Raw genomic sequence first — 19,759 nt, 5'->3', positions numbered from 1 at the left:
ACTTGCCTTTAGAGTTTGGACGAACAATTTGAAGTTGAACGCACATTGTTTATATGTTTGTTAGTGTTTTGAAAACCCAATGTTATACATACGCAACACACATCAACAACTGATACCCAATACCTACCTTGGTAGACAAGTATCCATCAACATGGAGCCAATTACTATATTCTTTTTGCCCTAAGGTATCGTTTGGTTTGCGGAACTAAAAGTAATTTTTTTGTCTTTAGAAAATTTGTCGAACCGATATTGATATTTCTAAATGGATGGTTTAATTTCGTAATTAGCTGCTTCGTTCACATCTTTCTAGAGTTCATTTGTTTATGTACGTGTCTTGTGGATCGGTAGTGATACAAGATCGATCGACTCTTCGACATTATGTACTCTATTCCATTTGCCTTTGGTTTGAAACTATAATCGATCACCAACATGCCGGCCAGTTCCAACCCAAAGATGCATGTGGAAATGAATTAATTCCAAGGCGACTGTCTACTACGCATTGAAGGAAGGCATGTGAACGTTAAGCATTATGTCGATCTTGTTTGTGTATTTGTCTGGGTCCTTTTTTTTTTGACAAGATGTATTTGTCTGGGTCAGTTCCACATGCTTGTCAGTCATTTTGCACCGTGAGCAAAAATCCTCCTAAGCAATAATTCAAGACCTCCAAATTTGGTTGGAAGTAGGCCTTTACATTTTGTTAGAGCAATTCTAAGAGCTTCTTTACATTTTTCATATAATAGAGAATCAAAACTTAAAATCTCTAAAAATTTTGTATACCAAATCCAACAGTGTCCCTATTTTAAAGATTTAAATATTTATTATAACAACAATTCTTATTTATTACAATATAATAATAAGTATAAAAATATAAAAGTTTATTTTTTTAGAATAAATTATGTTTTATTTTTTATTTTTGAGCCTTGAAGAATGTGCAACATTCAATTATTCTTTCCCTAAATATTTTTAGAGAATTTATAAATATAGGGAAGCAAACCTTCTCTTTTATCTCTTTTCTTATTTTAGAGAATGAGATAAGGAAACTGTTAGAGTAAAAAATGACCTCATATTTCTCAAAATAGAAAAAATTAAACAATTTAAAGAATCTGTTGGACTTGCTCTTACTTTTTCGACAATGCCTATATAGGTCAGAGGAGAATCATACGTCGATCGATTATCACACATGAAGTCAGCTGAATCAGCGTAGCAGAGGCTCTTTCGATTGATGTATAGCAATCAAGGCATGATTCACGCCTCCACCCCCCACCATGAATTATTTACCTGCAGAAAACGAAGAACAGTAAAATAACGTTAGCTTTTGATGGAATGGTCACCACTCACCAGGTCACTCAGTGGCGTAGCTACAACCAAACTTTGCAGAAGTGATAGTGATATCTTTCCAATAGCCATAATGATAAAACGATATATATCAGAAGTGGTGTTCCCTTGAACACGCTTACGTGAACTAATAAGGTGATTCGAGAGTACTCTCATATGTAATTGAACTGTGTATACAAATTTGCGATGAAATACAACATAGAACTACCATTGGTTTTATCTCTTTTGCATGTGTAACGCTCTGTACATGGCTGACTAATTAGATTCGCAATTTATGGGAAAGAAACCTCTCTTACATCACTTGATTGACATAGTATCTTCAGTACACAACGTGTATGTATATACATACATGAATGATTAAGATTCAAAAACTGTTTCTGCAAGATCCCATAGACCTCGTATAAGCTCTTTGGCATGATCTCTGCTCTTTGATTACCGTTGACTGGATACCTGCAAGAGAAGGTTGACCGGGACTTTCCGGTTTTTCTCTCTCCGATGATTAAGTCAGTTATGTGGCAGGTAGAGTATTTAATGCTAGGAGATTTCTTACAGTTTTGGTTGACTTCAACATTGTATTTATAACCCCCGCGTTGACTTATATCTTGTCTGTTATTCGATGTGGGACAAATATACTACTGAGGTCTGTTTATTTGGCCTTCTATGGAGCGCCTCTCTCCCGGCCCAGACTGCTGTAGCTTCCAGGATGAGGCCTGCTCGATCTACCTCATGCTGGGCTTCATAGCATCGTGGGCCAGGAGAGGTATTTATCGACTACCGATTACAAGTCCCCCCAAGTTCCCGTTCAAGACATGTCTTGAGTGGGGACATGAAGTGGCCCACGATTTGTTAGATTTTCAACAGGTACCCGTTTCTAGTCCCCCCAAGTTCGTACACAGGACATGTTTGAACGGATTGTTGTTGCAATGGAAGGTAGCGAGCCTTTCCATATTGTGTGTTCTTGCTCGAGCGCAGGGTATTATCCCTGCATGGGTTATCAGGCCACTATTCTCCGTGTGAAGGGAATAATATGAACTGCCCAACTCCATCTCTCCGGGAGCTGTACAAGGGACTTACGGTTCTCATGGTTCCAGTTGTTGCCCATGCTTCTCGGTGGTACGTTTCCGGAGTGGTATGCTTCGCCCGTTAGTTCTTGCTCGGGTGTGAATATGAAGTTGTATGTGTCTTCCAGTTAGTTCTTATCCGGGACTTCCAAATTTCATTTCTTCAGGTCGTATTATTTTCAGTTTGATCCCGCTGGATTTACTGGTGGGTCTGTGGTCTCCCTCTCGGTGAATTATGAATTATGCCTCATGGTTTGCCTCTCGGTGATGACTTATCCGACGTAATAATTTCATGCAGTCGTTGCAAGTTTCCTCCCAGTGAGAATAATCTGGGAGCGTTTGGGACGTTTGCATCAACATGTTTTGTGCAGTACTTCTTCCAAGGGCAACCAGTCCCGGAGAGTTGAATACGGGATCCCGGACTGTGGCTTTAGGGTTAGCAGCCGGGGCTGGTGGTTGTCTGTCAGAGTATTAATTGCATGTTCTCCAAGTGGCGGTTGGGGGGGGGGGGGGGGGGGTGAGGGACTGAAGGGACGTGCGATTAATGCACGTCGTTTCAATCCTCTCTTCTTCAAGAAGCTACCGCTTAGTGGGACATGTGGCGTGATCTTACAGTGGAGCTCAATGGCTCCGATTTCCACATTTGCAGCAAATTACTTATTTAATGCAGGTGGGGGGGGGGGGGGGGGAGGGTGGGAACCGAGGCGTACCTTTTCCCCCCGTTTCGTATATATGCCTAAGTCCCCCCAGTTTCTTCTTCTGCTTCTCTGTTTCATTCCTCTTCCGTTCTTCTGTTCTCTCTTTCGTTTTCTTCACTGTCAGCACTCGTTTTTCACTATCTACACTCTTTTTCTTTGTTTTTTTTCTTTTGCTTGCCTCGTGTTCTCTGTTTCGAAGCGCTTTTCAAAGTCTGCAGAGAAAGAAAAGCTTTTCGTCTGTTCTGTCGCCAATTTTCTACAATTGCAAGGTGCGCTCCGATTCCTGCTCCAGCGAGACTCTAGCCTTTACTATCTGGTGAGTACTGTCTCTCCTTGTTTTTCATATTTCAAAGCAAGCGTTTGGTTTAGGTTGTGGATAGATTGTGGGTTGTTTGTTTTTGGCTCAAACCTAGGTATTTTTCTGGTTTTTTGGTTTCTTGCTTGTGTGAGTTAGGGTCGCGCACGAGTTGTGCATCTTCTTGTTGGTGGCAGCGTGGCTAGGTAAAACTAATAGGTCTTACGTTTTTTGTCTAGGGTAAATGGATCCTAGGGCAACTGGCGCTAGTGGCTCCGGTTCATCTCAATGGCCTCTCGGGCTTCTTCTCCCTTTGAGTCTTCTTGCTCGAGTCCTGACCACACAGATGTTCCCACTCAAGACAATGGCGCGGGGGTAGTTTTTGAGGCTATACCCATCACCCGGGCCCTACACCGATTGGAGGATGGTAGGGTCTGTGACGAACCGGCGTGTAGCTTCACGCCTAAGGATATTAGACGTTTTAGAGAGGAGTGGGACATTCCCTCAGACCTACCACTGCGCGGATTACGTCCCGGAGAATTAGCCTGCGCTCCTCGAGATAATTTCATCGCAGTGCATGACAATATGTTTAGGAACGGGTTCTCGGTGCCGCTTCCTCAATACGTCCAATACATATTGAGCATGCTGCAATTGGCTCCCGGGCAGGTACCTCCAAATCAATGGCGCTAGCTCCTAGGACTCGGATGTTTGTACTTTCTATCCAACATGGGGTGGCGCACGATTAACGAGTTCCGCGCTCTGAACCGGTTGTCATATTCGAAGAAGGCCGGGAGCTCTGGGTGCATTAACTTTACCGCGCGGGACTACGAGTCTGTCATCACCGATCTTCTGTCCTCTATATACAAAGAGTGGCGCTAAGATTGTCCTGGTGGGCGGCTCTTGGCAACTTAATACTAGACGGCATACCGTTCCCAACTATTTTTAGGCCATTGGGGATCAAAACTATTCTTTGACATTAATTGAGCGGGAGCGCATCGCTCGTATTTTCGTTGTGTGGCCATCGAGGAGAACCGTAGCTCGTATCACCTGACCCGATGGGCTGTGTTGGTACACTGTGAGATGGGTAGACTGCCCGGTGGGTTCCATAACTTGCTCGTGTTGTTTCTGCATTGTTTCCTTGTTTTATGTTAGATACCATGTTGGATCAAATACTTATGGCCTTTCCCTTTAGGAAAAATCCATCGACGTGTCCCGCGTCCTAATCACCAGCTCGATATGGAGAAAGACCATGATCTCCTTGAGAAGATGCTAACAATGGGGGAAACCGCCTTCCGTACAGAGGTGGACCTGGACACGCACTGGAAGTCCCGGATTCTGCCTACGGGACAACGGCTCCTCCGCCGCCGCCGCCTCCTCTAGGAAGCTCCAATGTGGTTGTGAATCTGGGCGAGAAGAAGAAGCGCCACCACAACCACTCGAAGAAGAAAGACCAGGCTGTTCTGGATTCCCAGGTGACCTTCACCGGGAAGGATGTCTCCAGGGACCTTGCCCCAAACCCGAAGAGACATAAGTTGGCATCCAGAGGTTCTACTCCCTCACTGTCCCTGCTGGCCCCTCCCCTTCCTACCATCACGAAGACCCCAATCAGGCAAGTCCTTGATGAATACGGGTGCGCGAACGAGAAGTTCATGCGCGCCATGATCCGGGACCTTAAGGGTATTGACCTCGACCGAGTGAGGTTTAAGGAAGGGTCTCCCTCCGAGTCTCGACAGATTGCTCGAGAGCATCTGATGAAGGTTAGTGCTCGGGACATCTTCTTTTTTGTTGCTATGGTTGTTTCTTTCGTTTAACTTGTGTTTTCTTGCAGACTCTCTACACGGTGTACTCTATCGAGGCCAGCGAGGATATCCTTGAACTCAAGGAGCAAGTGGCCAAGCTGAACGGTCACGTGAGCTATCTTTAGACCGAGAAGGGGTCTCTGGAGAAGGAGAAAAATGCATTGGCTGAGAAGCTGGCGATGCTTCAGCTGCATGTTTAGGAAGTGAAACACAAGGCTAACCGAGTCCCAGAGCTTGAAGCCGAGGTTGAGTCTCTGCACTTGGCGGTCGAGAAGCTTCGAGTAGGAGCCGCTGCGTTGGAGAGTAAACTCTGAGAGAAAGAGTCCGAGCTCGCGGAGATTGAGCGTCTTGTCCCCTCGCTCTGCGACCGGGCTGTAGCGGATTACAAGAATCTCAAAAGCTGAAAGATCTTCTGAAAGCTGCCTGGGATAGTGTCATCACACAGAAGTTCACGGAGTGGAGTGAGTATGGATACCTGGACAAGCCCCGGATGATGGCTGATCTGCTCGCCTCAAAGGCAAAGGCTAAGGCTCAGGACTCCCAGCCCGTCCCCACGGAGGGTCCTCCCGAGACTAATCTTGAGACTATTGGAGATGAGGAGATTGTGTCCGAGAGCGAGGATGAAGAAGAGCTTGGTGACCCAGCCGAGAAGGACCAGGCTTAGGATAATTTTTTTTTATTTGCACTCTACCGGACTGTAATTTTTGGATTCATCATATTGAATAGTGGCCTCGAGCCTACTCCCAGTGATGTAAATCTTTTGCCGGGTAGTCCAGTTAATATATAATTACCCTTTTATTTATTGGTTCAAGTTGATTCCTTGTCTCTATGGATCTTGTTTCCTTCCTCTTTGTGTTTTCCTTTGTGTTTTTTTTACTTGCCTGGTGAAAATAAAAATTTACTTACCTGTTGAACCTGGCATCCCCTTTTATTTGCCTTTTGAACTTAGTGGATACTGTTGGTAACTCTAATTTTACTCCCAAGTGTTACGAATTTAACATCTTCATTTCTGTATTAGTTGTTGTACAAAACAAATGAAGACATCCTCCTGGGTCGACGAGCTAACCCGGTGGGCATAATTTACAATTCCCACTGTCGAACTTCGACGAAACCGGGTAAAATCTAAGGTGCTCGGTATTCCACGGGTGCCCGGTGATTATGCCATCTCAGTCCCTCAGATAGAACATGGTTGGGCCAACTTCCTCCATTATCTCGTAAGGTCCCTCCCATGTTAATTAGATCAAGGGCCATTGGTTGGGTCATCACTTGCTTCATCTCCCAGGCCCAAGGATCGGGGCCTGACCTTACTGTCATAGTGCCTGGCAACTCGTTGCTTGTACACTTGGGTGTGTAGATCGGCCCTCTCCCTCTTCTCCTTGATGAGATCCATGTTCAGCTGGAGTCCTTCTGCATTGGTTTCCTCACTATAGCCCTCAACTCTTCCCGATGGCACTATCAGCTCAACTGGGATGACAGCCTTTGTGCCGAAGGCTAGGCTGAAAGACGTTTCCCCCGTTGACTCCGTCGCGGTTGTCCGGATAGCCCATAATGCTTCCGAGAGCCTCTGTGCCCATAACCCTTTGGCATCATCCAACTTCTTCTTCAACAGCTTCTTGATGATTTTGTTGACTGCCTCTACTTGCTCGTTGGTCGTTGGGTGTGCTATCGATGCGAACACCATTCGAGTTCCCATGTCCTCGGTGAATTCTATGAGCTTCGGGTTATTGAATTGTGTACCGTTGTCGGTTATGATTGTTTCTGGTATGCCAAATCTACAGTAGACATTTTTCAAGAGGAAATTATTTACACTCTCGATGGTTATCCGACTTAGTGGCTCTACTTCAACCCACTTGGTATAGTAATCTACAGCCACGATGGCGTACTTGTACTGTCCGGGAGCCGTTGGGAGCTTCCCGATCAGATCCAAGCCCCACTGCGCGAACGGCCATGGAGACATCAAGATCGAGAGAGCGATGGATGGGGAATGGACCTTGTTAGCGTGCTGGTGGCATTTGTGACATCTCGCTGACATCTAATCTGCCATCTTCCCCATGTTGGGCTAGAAGTATCTCGTTCTTAATGCCTTGAAAGACAGGGATCTTGATCCAGAGTGATTGCCACAAACTCCTTCGTGGATGTCCCGTAGGATTGTCTCTCCCTCCTCTACTGATACACACATCAGGTTGGGGAAACAATAACCCCTGCGGTACAACTTGCCGTCTATCAACGTGTATCTCGCACATCTCGACTGCAATTTTCTTGCCTGTCGCCTATTCTCTAGCCGGAACCCCTCCTTAAGGAACTCGATGATAGGGTCCATCCACGTGGGCTCCTTGGGGCCAACGGTGATGGCGAATATCTCCGAGATTGTTTTGCTGATGTTGGGCCTATCTAGGATCTCGATCTTCACCTTCTTGCGCCTTTTTTGACCGGTGTCGGTGGCAAGTCTTGTTAACCCATCAGCGTTACTATTTTCCTTCCGAGGGACCTGAGTGACCGTTGCAGATTCAAACCTGCCCAGGAGAGCCATTGTCAATGCCAGATAGGAGTTCAGATGTGGTTCCTTGGCCTCAAAGGTGTCGCTGACCTGGTTCACCACTAGCTATGAGTCGTTGAACACTTGCACACTCTTGACCCCTATCTCTTGTGCTAGCTGCAGTCCCTCGATTAATGCTTCGTACTCAGCCGCGTTGTTGGATGTGGAGAATTTGAACTCCAGGGCATACTTGTATTTGAACCCGTTCGAGCTAACCAATATTATTCTCGCTCTACTCTTATCTTTAGTTACGGAGCCATCTATGTACAACTTCCAACCCAACTCAACGCTCCGGGGGGCCACTGTTACCTCATTCTCAATCTCAGGGTACTCCTTGTGTTCTTTCATAGGGGTTAGCTCCGAGATGAAATCTGCAGCCGCTTGCCCCTTGATGGCTACTCTTGGCATGTAGTGTATGTCGAACTCACCTAACTCTATTGCCCATTTGGCTAATCTCCCGCTCGCCTCTGGTTTCTGGAGAACCTGCTGAAGAGGGCAGTTGGTGAATAATGTGATGGAGTGCGCTTGGAAGTAGTGTCGTAACTTCCGGGTGGTTACAATGAGTGCCAAAGCCAATTTTTCAAGGTCCGAGTACCTACTCTCTGCCAAGGTGTAACCTTTGCCCACGTAATATACCGGGAGCTTGATGACATCATATTTCCTAATCAGGGCCAAGCTTACTGCTGTATCTGACGTTGCTAAATAGAGGTATAACATTTCTCCGGGAATCAGCTTTGAGAGCATTGGTACCGATGCCAGATACTCTTTGACTTTCCTGAAAGCCTCCTCCTGCTCGGGTCCCCAATTGATTAGCTTGCAGTGCTAACTCTTCAGCAATTTAAAGAACGGTGCGCACTTGTCCGTGAGTCTAAAGACAAACCTAGTGAGGGCCACTATCTTGCCCATCAGGGACTGCACATCACATCTGATCTTTAGGACCTCCATATCCAGTATAGCCTGAACTTTCTCCGGGTTCGCTTCGATCCCTTGCCTGCTGATCACGTGGCCCATGAACTTTCCTTTAACAACTCCAAACAAGCACTTGTTTGGATTCAGCCTCATGTCGTACGTTAGGATAATGTCAAAGACTGCTTGCAAGTCGCTTACATGTTTGACCGCGGTAAGACTTTTTACCAACATGTCATCCACGTACACCTCCATGGTTACTCCCAGCTGCTTAGCAAACATCTTGTTCATAAGGCGTTGGTAGGTTGCTCACGCGTTCTTCAAATTGAATGGCATCCTCTTGTAATAATACACTCCTTTGTCGATGGTGAACGCAGTGTGCTCTTCGTCTGTTGTGTTCATCATTATCTGATTGTAGCCTGCATATGCATCCATGAAGCTTAGCATCTCAAACTCGGAGGTGGAATCAACGAGTTGGTCTATTCGTGGCAACGGGAAGCTGTCCTTGGGGCAGGCCCTGTTAAGGCTAGTATAATCCACACACATCCTCCACTGCCCCACTACTTTCTTTGGGACCATGACCACGTTGGCCAACCACTGTGGGTACCTAGCTTCCTTGATAAATTGGATGTCCAACAGCCTCTGTACCTCTCCCTTGATGATATCATATTTCGCCAAGTCAAACGACCTGCGTTTTTGCCTCACCAGGGGCACGCCTTTCGGATTCCCAACCGGTGTGTCACTATGTCTTTCAAGATCCCGGGGACATCTGCATATGACCAGGCAAATGCCTTGCTGTTGGCATTTAGAAAGCACTTAAGCTCCTCCTTCACTCCGGGAGGCAACCCTGTCCCTATTCTTGCTGTCCTTGCTAGGAACTCGTTTGAGATGCAGATCAATTCCGTTTCCTCGATAGATCCTGGCTTTTCGGCTTCGGTTCCCTCAGTTGCGGCATTAATCCTCGGATCCTCGTAGGCATCCGTCACGAGGGTCACCGGGTTCCCTGAAACTAACACTTCTGCCCTTCTCCTTCCATTATCTTGGTCGATGGCGTAGCATCCTCTCGCTGCCAGCTGATCCCCCCAGATGGTCACTATACCCGCAGGGAAAGGTAATTTCATCAACAGTATGTGCCCAGCAATGAACGCCTTCACCTTCCACAGGGTCGGCCTCCCCAATATCCCGTTGTAAGATGAGTCACAATCGACGACTATAAAATCTATCCCTGTTGTCAACGTGTTCCCCTCTACGCTCTCCAGGATCACAGGAATATGATTCGAGCCCAGAGGTTGCACCACATCCTCGGAGAAGCTTATCAACAGCTCATTGTCCTGTATGACCTTGTTGTTCCCTCTTCTCAATGCTTGCCATGCGTTTTTGAATAGTACATTCACCGATGCCCCGATGTCAATTAGGATCTTCTTGAATAGGTAATGATCCAGCTGCGCGGTGACTAGGAACGGGTCCTCGTGGGGCTGCCTGATTCCTTGCTCTTTTCCTTCCTCAAATGTCACCGATCTCCAGCTCACCTTGACATGCTGATTGTTGCAGCTACCGAAGGTGAATATTTCTCAACCTTCTCTGATCTCGGCCCATTGTTTCTTTGCTTTGTTACTCTTCTGGTCTAACAGTGCTCCCCCACGGATAGTGTTGATCGTCCCGTAGACCGGAACCCCGCCTCCTTCTGCTGACCCATGCGTACTGCTGCAGTTTCCCCCCTTTTAGCTGGCCCTCGATCGCCTTCTTGAGCTCTACACAGTTGTTAATTGCATGTGTGGCCTCTCCGTGATACCCGCAGTACTTCCCGTTGTCCTCCCTTGTCAGTCTGGATGGCGGAAACTTCCTCATCGGTGGCCCTAGGATTACGCCCTTGTTCTCGTTCCATACTACCTCGGGAGTTGCCATCAAGGTAGTGAAGTTTTCTCTAGCTGCGGGAGCCACTGCTTTGAACCCGCCGTCCTGATAACCCCCTTTGCCTTTTCCCTGCGGGCCTCCTACCTGCTTGGCCTGCTTCCTACCTCCCGCTTTATACCTTTTGCTGGGGGTGAAACCTTGTCCCTCCTGATCCCCTTTCCATGTTCTTACTTCTTGGATGGTTTGCCCCTGGGACTCGGACCTCCTATCCTCCTTTCTCTTGCCGACGTACTGATCCCCATGCGTATCATGGTCTGCTTAGGCATGCTTGATTGTCATCTCCATCAATTCGTCATAATCCCGCGGGTTTTCAATCTTTACGGCATACATGAATTTCTCGGGCAACAGGGCTTAAACAAATGCTTCTTCCGCCACCTTCTTGTCGAAATTTCTCATCTTAGCGGTGGCTCCCTGCCAGCGATTCACGAAGGCCTTTAGCCCTTCACCTTGTCCCTGTTTCACTTTGAACAGCTGGGGGGTGCTCTGCCCATCCATACGCAATATGAAACGGTTCACAAACCTATCTGCCAGTTGCCTGAAACTGTCTATCGATCCGGCCGGGAGCTCGTAAAACCAACTCAGTGCCTCTCCTGACAGTGTCTCCTGGAACATGTTGCAACACATGGCATCTGAGTAATCTTTAGCGTTAGTATGGGACTTAAAACTATCCAGGAAGAGATGCGGGTCCCCTTCGCCTCCGTAGCTCAACTTCAATGGCTTAGCCGCATGAGAGCGCAAGGTCTGCGTGATGATCTTTGTGAACGGTCCCCCTCTTTCCTCGAATCCCATACCTGGCAGGTTATGTGCCGCTCGCCTTTCTGTTTCATTTACTCTCGTGGTTAGATTCACCACACTATCCCGCATGGCCATCAGGGCCGCCTTTACTCCTTTTGACTCTAGCACCCTCTCTTCAACGGGTGTTAGGAGCAGTGGCGGACCCTCTCCTTCCACGCTTTCTGGGAACAGATTGGCCCCAACATGGACTGTTCTATGGGCTGTCGGCGGCATCACGGAGGATCCCCGACCCTCTGTATGTTGCTCTCAGAGGGTGGCTGCCGCCCGCTCGATCGCCTCGTCATTTTCTAACCTTCGTGCCAACGCACTGATTATAGTGTCATTATCTCGTTCCAATTTTTTCTCTCGAACTGTTGCCTCTAAGCAATCCTGGGTCCTCTCTCTCTCTCTCCAAACGCGCCACGTCCGCCCGCAGCCTTTCAACCGTATCCTCAACTTCCTCCTACGTGAGATCGTGCAAATGTTCCGTCTGGGGTCCTTTCCCGGTCATTCCCAATGGGTTCACACTCTAGCCTCTCACCCGACCCTTCATTCCGAGCAGTGGTCCTCGATGTTCTCTCCTCACTTAGACCGCGATGGTCTTCCAACATTGTCATGCTCCCTTCTATTAGTTCACTTGACTCAGCTATCGAGACTCGCTGGCTTTTCGTAAGAGATTCCCACAGACGACGCCAATTATTTCTGCAAGATCCCGTAGACCTCGTAGAAGCTCTTTGGCGTGATCTCTGCTCTTTGATTGTTGTTGACTAGATACTTGCAAGTGGAGGTTGACCAGGACTTTCCGGTCTTTCTCTCTCCGATAATTAAGTTAGTTATGTGGTAGGTAGAGTATTTAATGCTAGGAGATTTCTTACCGTTTTGGTTGACTTCAGCATTGTATTTATAGCCCCGCGTTGACTTATATCTTACTTGTTATTCGATGTGGGACAAATATACTACTGAGGTCTGTTTATTTGGCCTTCTGTGGAGCGCCTCTCTCCCGGCCCAGACTGTTGTAGCTTCCAGGATGAGGCCTGCTCGATCTACCTCATGCTGGGCTTCATAGCATTGTGGGCCAAGGGAGGTATTTATCGATTACCGATTACAAAAATATAATACATATTCATGGTGATATCTACATATAAATTGTTATGATTTATAAATGACTAGGATTATGCAGTGTACTTACACGTCGTGCATAGAAGAATTTTTACTTGATTCATGTAACAAATTAGCAGTAAACTCAGATAGGTGGTTCCAGGACTTCAAGCAACCCAAGTGTCATTGACTCGTTGCTATGGTGTCATCTTTAAGGACTAGTAGTTCTTAGTTTCGAAATCAGAGTTTTATGAATACCATGAATGCAAGGGGAACTTTGATGGAAAGCTTTCGTACGTACATTGTCAAAGGTAGGAAAGGGCGACAATGATGGAATTGCCAACATCTAGGATCTTTTTATGTTTCTTTTGGATGTAATTGTAGTCTTGATTCTTGAAAACATTTGGGGTAAAACTATAATGGACGGGAAATCCTGAGGTAGTTCATGGTTGTACTTTTTTTTTGTTAGCCGTTACTATCATCGTCTTGTTGTTTTCATCTGTCCCTAAAATGATATATCTAGCTATTTCATTTCTCACTTCTGCTGATCTGCATCCAGTTTGATCGCTTCATCACTAGTAGGCCAAAGTACACGTTTTATTTTGGTAATCACTAGCATATTCCCCAGAATAGTGCATGCCAAATTGCCAGCAGTGAAGTTCTCGCAAAACGATCATATATACCGAACGAAAATAGAGAAGTAAAATGCTTATTCATGCTATACGGAAGAAAATTTATGGATTGCACATTAGTGGCATGCCAAATTTTGTTGGTTGATTCGATTGTTCCGTTTTGTTCGAGTAAACTACTCGTAAGAGGTCGGTTTCTCAAGACGTTATTGATGCAGACAAGACCTGAGTTGAACACTAGCTATCACAAGCACAGCAAACTTCCACTACATTCTTTGGTCTGAACATCCACTGCATTGTCATTGTTGCAGCAAAAGCAAGCACATATGTATTTTCATCAATCTATTTTCCTTTACAAATTCAACAAATTTTGTGTTTGAGAATTTGCACCTATAATTCCCTCCCCCTTGTTTATGGTCTCAAATTGGCATGCTCAGAGAAAAGGGCATTATTCATTATATTGATGGAGGCTGACTCAAATGGTCCCTCTCAATTATGGTCTTAAATATGATTCCAGATTGCCCATCTGTAAATATGGTGCAGAATCTGATGTGGGATTTTCCATTTTATGATTGCTCTTAGTGTGTTTCTTTATGGATGCTTTTGATCTTGTGGTTGTAGCCAGGTTTAGAACTAGTGCTTCTTTTGGATTGAACCAATTACTAACCTTATCTAGCTCTGCATATCAGAAGCTTGTTGATTGATCTCTGTCAGAAGAAAGAGGATAAACTTATGTCCATTATGGGGGACCAGAGATTTGAGAGAAGAGACGGATGCATTTCTTGATTTCTTGGTTTGTTTGGACACTACAATAGTTACTATTAACGTGAGAAAGATGAACTATTCAAATAAACATATGGTTTTACATTTTATTAGGTATTATAGTCACACGATTAAAGCTAGGAATCCTCATCAAACTTAAGACTATGGAGACAGAAGAAGTGGAACAGAATGACACACATCAAAAGAATCGGGCAGCAGAAAGCTAGCATATCGGAAGAGGTTCACCGTTCCAACCACTGAGGCAATCGAGAATTGGATCAATGATTTTCCCCTGGCACATAGCTGTGAATACCTTGTCACACTCCTCCCCGGGTGACCTGACCTTTTCGCCCGTCAAGAACTCTCCCCCCAACTCCTCCCTCACAAATTTGTACAAAGGATATGACCTGCACTCGATGATTCTGTTTGGAATCGCCGCATTACCGCTCTCGCATGCAGCCCTAGCGCTCTCAACCTCTTTAGGCAAAATGGTCTTAAGCTCTTCCTCAAATGCCGAAATCTTTTGGAAAATTGAAGTGTTTGCGTTCTTCTCATTTTCACCATTTGTCAAGGCGTGTTCAACAAGCACTTGCCTTAGCCTTTGCATCAACGGATATGTAGCGCTGCAAGGATCGTCAATGTAGGCGAAAAGGTACTCCCTTTCGACAACCATAAGCAAATCCTTCTCACAGAACCTCGAAGGGTGAAGCTCTCCATTCACCCCGGTAGTTAAAAGCCTCTTGGCCAACTGACTCACAGTGTTCTTAACCGTGCTCTTCAAGTTCTCCTCCAAATGCCTCAAATCAATGGCTTGGCAAAGCGCTACCAAAAATGTGGAAGACATGAGCTTCAGTATGTCAACTGCTTCTGCAGTTTTTCGTGACGAAATCAGCCCCAAAGAGTTGACATCCTGGTTGTGTTGCTCAGCACTCTGGACATGGTTGGTCACTGGATTTGCGAGAAACTGAAGCTCAGAACAATAAGATGCCATGGCAATCTCAGCTCCCTTAAAGCCATAATCCAAACTTGGGTTCCTCCCACCGGACAAATTGGATGGCAAGCCATTGTTGTAATAATCATTGACAAGTTCTGAAAATTGAGCAAACATGAGCTTTCCAATGGATGCAATAGCCAGACGTGTGTTATCCATGGATACTCCAATTGGGGTACCCTGGAAGTTGCCACCATGCAATGCCTTGTTCCTTGAAACATCGATCAGAGGGTTGTCATTAACAGAATTAATCTCCCTCTCGATTGATTTTGTCGAAAATCGGATCACTTCAATTAGTGGACCGAGCCATTGTGGTGAGGTTCGGAGAGCGTAACGGTCTTGTTTAGGCTTCTGAAGAGGGTCCTGCTCATGTAGCTTCTTAGCAGCTTTAACGTAATCACTGCCATCCAAAATGTACTCCATAATTGCAGCGGCCTCAATTTGACCAGGGTGGTGCTTCAACTTGTGTGTCAAGTGGTCTGTAAACTCAGGCTTCCCCTGCATTACTTCAGCGAAAATCGCAGACAAGATTTCGGAAAGCAAGGTTAAAATGTTGGTCTCGAAAAGAACCGTGGAGGCCAAGCCAGAGCCAACAGCAGTACCATTAACAAGAGCAAGTCCTTCTTTAGGCTGCAACTCGAAAAACCCTGAGCTGATACCGACTTGTTCGAAAGCCTGAGCAGCATTGAGGGTCTCGCCTTTTGGTCCAACCGACTTAGAATTGGGGCGGCCGGTTAGTAGTCCGGCAATATAGGAAAGCGGCACAAGGTCTCCGGAGGAGGAGATGGTGCCGCGGAGAGGCAAGCAGGGAGTAATGTTGTGGTTGAGAAACTTGGTGATGGCTTCTAAGATTTCGAATCTTATGCCGGAGTAGCCTTGCAGGAGAGTGTTGATTCTAACAAGCATGGCTGCTCTTGTTGTGGGGTGAGGCAGAGTGTGAGACTCTGTTCCCTTGCCAAATACTCCAGCGTTCAAGAATCTGGACCAAGAAACGAAAATGCTCCATCAGTTCATAATTCGATGGATCAAGAAAATAATATATATGTTAAAATCAAATGCATAAACGGGTATGAATGCATGACTCCACCTAAAATTGATAGAATCGACAAATACTAATTATGAGTCCAAATCCAGATGGACCAGTTTAATTAACTTGAAACCCAGATCTAATCAAAGACCAATTTACTAGGTAAGATTTGAAAATCCCTACTGATTGTACTAGGTGAATTCCTTGAACCTTCAAGTACTACTCATGTCATTTGAGTGTGTACCAATTAAGTCATTTGCCGTCCTATGCAATCCAAGTTGGTTTTGAGACAGGTATTTTAGGTGACAAGGAACTGTCTGTTACAGCTAGTGACGAAAATCTGAGATTCTTATATAGCTAGAGCGGGGAGGTACAAAGCCAAATTCCTATGCAGGAAGGTTTTTCAAGTGTTTCTTAGTAATTAAATATCGATTGTTTTGGAATACAATTAAAGGGGAGAGAGAGACACAATTAGCCGGGCGTGTTGTTCCACGTAGCTTGTACGCCTGTCATATCTAAGAATTTATCTTCCTATGTGAATCTTTGTCCCCAAGTTCACAAAAAACTAGGTATAGATCGACTTGATCAACGATCATAAGTTATTTTACAAATGAATCGGAGAATTCTCAGCAGTTAATGAGTTAATAATATACGATAAGTTACTTGATGAAACTGTAAGTTATATTTACTGCACCATCAAAAAGATAAAAAATGTGATGCTGAGGTTTTATGTAATTTTACGAACTAGATTAATTGTTTGTCAACTTAACATGTTGAAGTGAGGTAGACGTGACAAAACAATCATTTTCAGCAGATTAACATTCAAAAGGAAACTCCCCTAAGAAAGTATGCAAAAGGTTACTTCCCATCAAAAATATGCAAAAGGGTAACTTACCTAATCAGCTCTTTCTGAAGTGCAGCGCCTTGCTTGGTTCGTCTGTGGGAGGTCGCACCGAACCCGGTGGTGACACCATAGCTGTCTGTTCCTTTGTTCATGGAGTCCATCACCCAGTCACTACTGGCCTTCACACCAGCCCTGGCAGACTCATCCAGTTCAACCTTGACACCAGAGTCATGGTTAGCTATGGCCGCGACCTGAGCAATAGTCAAGGTCTTTCCACCGAGCTTCACCACAGGCTTCCTGTACTCGGCCACCATGCGCTTCACTTCATCAAGGTGGCTGCCTGTCATGGACTCCGCCGCCGCTCCCCAGTTAAGCGGGTCCGAAACAGCTTTGAGGGACTCTGTTTTGACGCAGAGAATGTCCAAGGAACCGTTTTGGATCCCATTCTGGTGGTATCCATTCTGGGTTACGGTCTCCATATATGTCAGTAGTGAGAATTGAACCCAGAAATGATCGCAGAAATGGGAGTTAGGACTGGAGGAGAGAGGAGAGAGGAGAGGGATGAAAGGTTAGGGGAGATGGGGGGTGTTTTCCTGAGGAAGTGGAGGGAGGAGAGGTGGGTGCTTAAATAGATGTATGGAGGAGGCAAAACTGGCAAGGTAAGGGAAAACGTTACAAGGGGGAGGAAGAGTGAAGTGGTATTTGGTAGGTGAGCATAAGGGTGGCAGAGAGCCACACGAGGGTTGGTTGAAAATTAAATGTGACCGTGGGATCGTCAGCTGATCCAGCGGTGGGTGAATTTGCTACGTGGATGTCCGAGGTGGATGACTAGCGAGAGGACCTTTTACTTGTTGGTTGCTTTGTTGCTTGGTGCAAGAGTACGAGACGACAGGGGGAAGTGGTTGGTGGGGATTTGTGTGAGGAAAATTCCATATTTTTTTTATCCGTTTTTTGTATCTATGAACGTATTCAAACTAGGTAATGACTAACTAGGGTCGACTACTGTAGTAAAATGTACTTGATGTAAGTGACAAGTGAAGATGGAGAAATTGAATCAGAATCAGATTTTGTTCAATTTAGTTCAATGGCTTTGTTACAATACTTGCCTTCATTTTCACGTTTGTTTGTGTCTTAGATCTTGGCAAGGGTTAAATGGGCGACACATGAGAAGTGTATCATGGATTCGGATCATGCTTTCAGTGTGGACATTTACTTGTTCATAAATTCTTGCGGATTTGGACTTATTGCTAGGAATCATATAGTTTTGAGATGCACTACCTAAGAATCTCTACATTACTAGAGTCTAACATCGAACAATGTTTTACCGGCGATGTGACAACGATGTATTTGAAAATTCGGCCATAAAGCAGTAAACCGGAGTAATAGACAACAATAGTCGATGTCATAGCTTTAGGTGTTACATTTAATTAGATTTGGTACTCATAGCTCAATTTCATAGTCATGTCGGATTAATTCAAGTGACCTTATTTTGTGTATACGTGTAACTTTAAGGATGTTGTATTTTCTTTGTGTTTATTGTAAAAGATTGCATATTTATATATCTTAAAGAAATCAATATGACAAACCCTCGCTTTCTTTTTTTATTAGTTTGTCATTTTCTTTAGAATTATGAGAGTCGTTATCGTAGATAATTTAGGAACTGATGAAGGATTAATGGTAGAGACAAAGAGATAGTAAGAGAATCATCATCTTATTCATTGATAGGAGCCCTTTATATAGGGAATTACACAATACCAATATGGTAATGATATGAATACATAGATCTAGTCTAACTACATATCCTATTGGCATAAGGCCAAGGCACACATAGAGAATATCCTAGAACACTCCCCCTTGTGCCGCGCGCTGATATGCCGATGGTGCTGATCTGTTGCCTCGTCAAAAACCTCGTCAAGTCACAAAAACCCTGTGGGAGAAAAACTGAACCTTGATCGTAGGAGAAAAAGAGTACAACGCACCCTTCACATTTGATAGTGACATGTATGTATGTGCTAGACTCTCCCTGAAGTTCGCACCTCTCCCTGATCTTTACATCAATCATAGGGCTCTTCCTGATTCTTACTAATCACGGAAGTTTCAACAACTTAGCATGTCAATGCTTTTTAACATGTCTTCAAATGTGGCATTGGGCAATGATTAACTAAATCATGCCGTATTGTCCTCAAATGATCTTTTACACTTAGATCTTGAGGAGAATGTCGCTTGTGAACTCAAAACATAAGTTCGTGTAGGAAATCAGGTTTCCGCGCAGCATGACCTTCAATTACTAGAACAGTCGTAACTTTCTCTAGGAAATACATATGAACGAACCGTAAACGGTTTTGGAACTAGACTCATTTAGCTTTCCAACCGTATATTACACACATTCTGGTTCATCTGGAACTGTTCACAAAATCCCGTCGAAGTTAACTGTTTTGCCAAAATCAGATTCTCGGACAGATTCGTCCTACTTTACGAAAACGGCCATAACTCACTCAATATGATAGGTATGATCAAATGGTTGGTGTCCCTGGAAAGTAGACACATAGACCTTTCCAATGGTACCAATTTCACCATTTTCCAGTGAGTGAGATTTCCTATAGGTCTCGTGGAAGTTGACCTACAAAACTTGGCAGATTCTGATTTCGCTTTTGATGTGTCTTTCTTATGTAGGGATAGAATAAGCCTCAACCTTTCATACCATCAAGTATTGAAAAAGGAGTTACTGCCATTACATTGGCGTTGCGTGGGCGCATAGCTACACTTAGCTTTACAACTTTTCATAGCGAATGAGATGTCAAGTCTTTTGTATTGTGTTGAGTACATTGATGCGTCTTTTTGTACTTAGATGGGAACTCCATCTCTTAACACATATTTGTCATCTTGCTTTAGACAAAACAACGGATCTCTCTTTAGAGCAAAGACCTTGACTAATCATGGGAGTATATGTAGGCCTCACTAGTTATAGAGCGCCTAAGCCGATTGATCATCAATACAGTCATCGAGTGCCTTATCGAGACTGTGTCTTCCCAAGATCTTTTTCTCGGATGTTGATTACATATTGGCATCTCTTGATCCATCAAGAGTCCA

General features: G+C 45.0%; 2 protein-coding genes across 2 annotated transcripts; both read right to left on the bottom strand.

Annotated features, from left to right (window-relative positions):
* Positions 1-8,939: 8,939 nt before the first annotated feature.
* Positions 8,940-11,552, bottom strand: LOC101311121. The gene is made up of 4 exons (XM_004306199.1): positions 10,902-11,552; positions 10,260-10,775; positions 9,447-10,168; positions 8,940-9,399 (listed from the first exon to the last, which is right to left on the bottom strand). The coding sequence occupies exons 1-4, from the start codon at positions 11,550-11,552 to the stop codon at positions 8,940-8,942; spliced, it is 2,349 nt and encodes a 782-aa protein (XP_004306247.1).
* A 2,245-nt stretch (positions 11,553-13,797) lies between these two features.
* LOC101315259 (phenylalanine ammonia-lyase 1-like) lies at positions 13,798-17,299 on the bottom strand. Its single transcript, XM_004304392.1, has 2 exons — positions 16,721-17,299; positions 13,798-15,777 (listed from the first exon to the last, which is right to left on the bottom strand). The coding sequence occupies exons 1-2, from the start codon at positions 17,146-17,148 to the stop codon at positions 14,031-14,033; spliced, it is 2,175 nt and encodes a 724-aa protein (XP_004304440.1). The 5' UTR covers positions 17,149-17,299; the 3' UTR covers positions 13,798-14,030.
* Positions 17,300-19,759: the final 2,460 nt, after the last annotated feature.

This window comes from Fragaria vesca, linkage group LG6 (genome assembly GCF_000184155.1).
Source record: "Fragaria vesca subsp. vesca linkage group LG6, FraVesHawaii_1.0, whole genome shotgun sequence".
Classification (NCBI taxonomy): domain Eukaryota; kingdom Viridiplantae; phylum Streptophyta; class Magnoliopsida; order Rosales; family Rosaceae; genus Fragaria; species Fragaria vesca.
The sequence above is the reverse complement of the archived record's forward strand: the minus strand, read 5'-3'. Positions and strand labels throughout refer to the sequence as shown.

Coding starts and splice junctions, on each gene's coding strand:
- LOC101311121 (XM_004306199.1), bottom strand. CDS start 11,552: ATGCCGCCGACAGCCCATAGAACAGTCCATGTTGGGGCCAATCTGTTC. Junction 10,169..10,259: donor ACTATCCGTGGGGGAGCACT/GTTAGACCAGAA, acceptor TGCAACAATCAG/CATGTCAAGGTGAGCTGGAG. Junction 9,400..9,446: donor GGAGTGAAGGAGGAGCTTAA/GTGCTTTCTAAA, acceptor GGTCATATGCAG/ATGTCCCCGGGATCTTGAAA.
- LOC101315259 (XM_004304392.1), bottom strand. CDS start 17,148: ATGGAGACCGTAACCCAGAATGGATACCACCAGAATGGGATCCAAAAC. Junction 15,778..16,720: donor CTTCAGAAAGAGCTGATTAG/GTAAGTTACCCT, acceptor TTCTTGGTCCAG/ATTCTTGAACGCTGGAGTAT.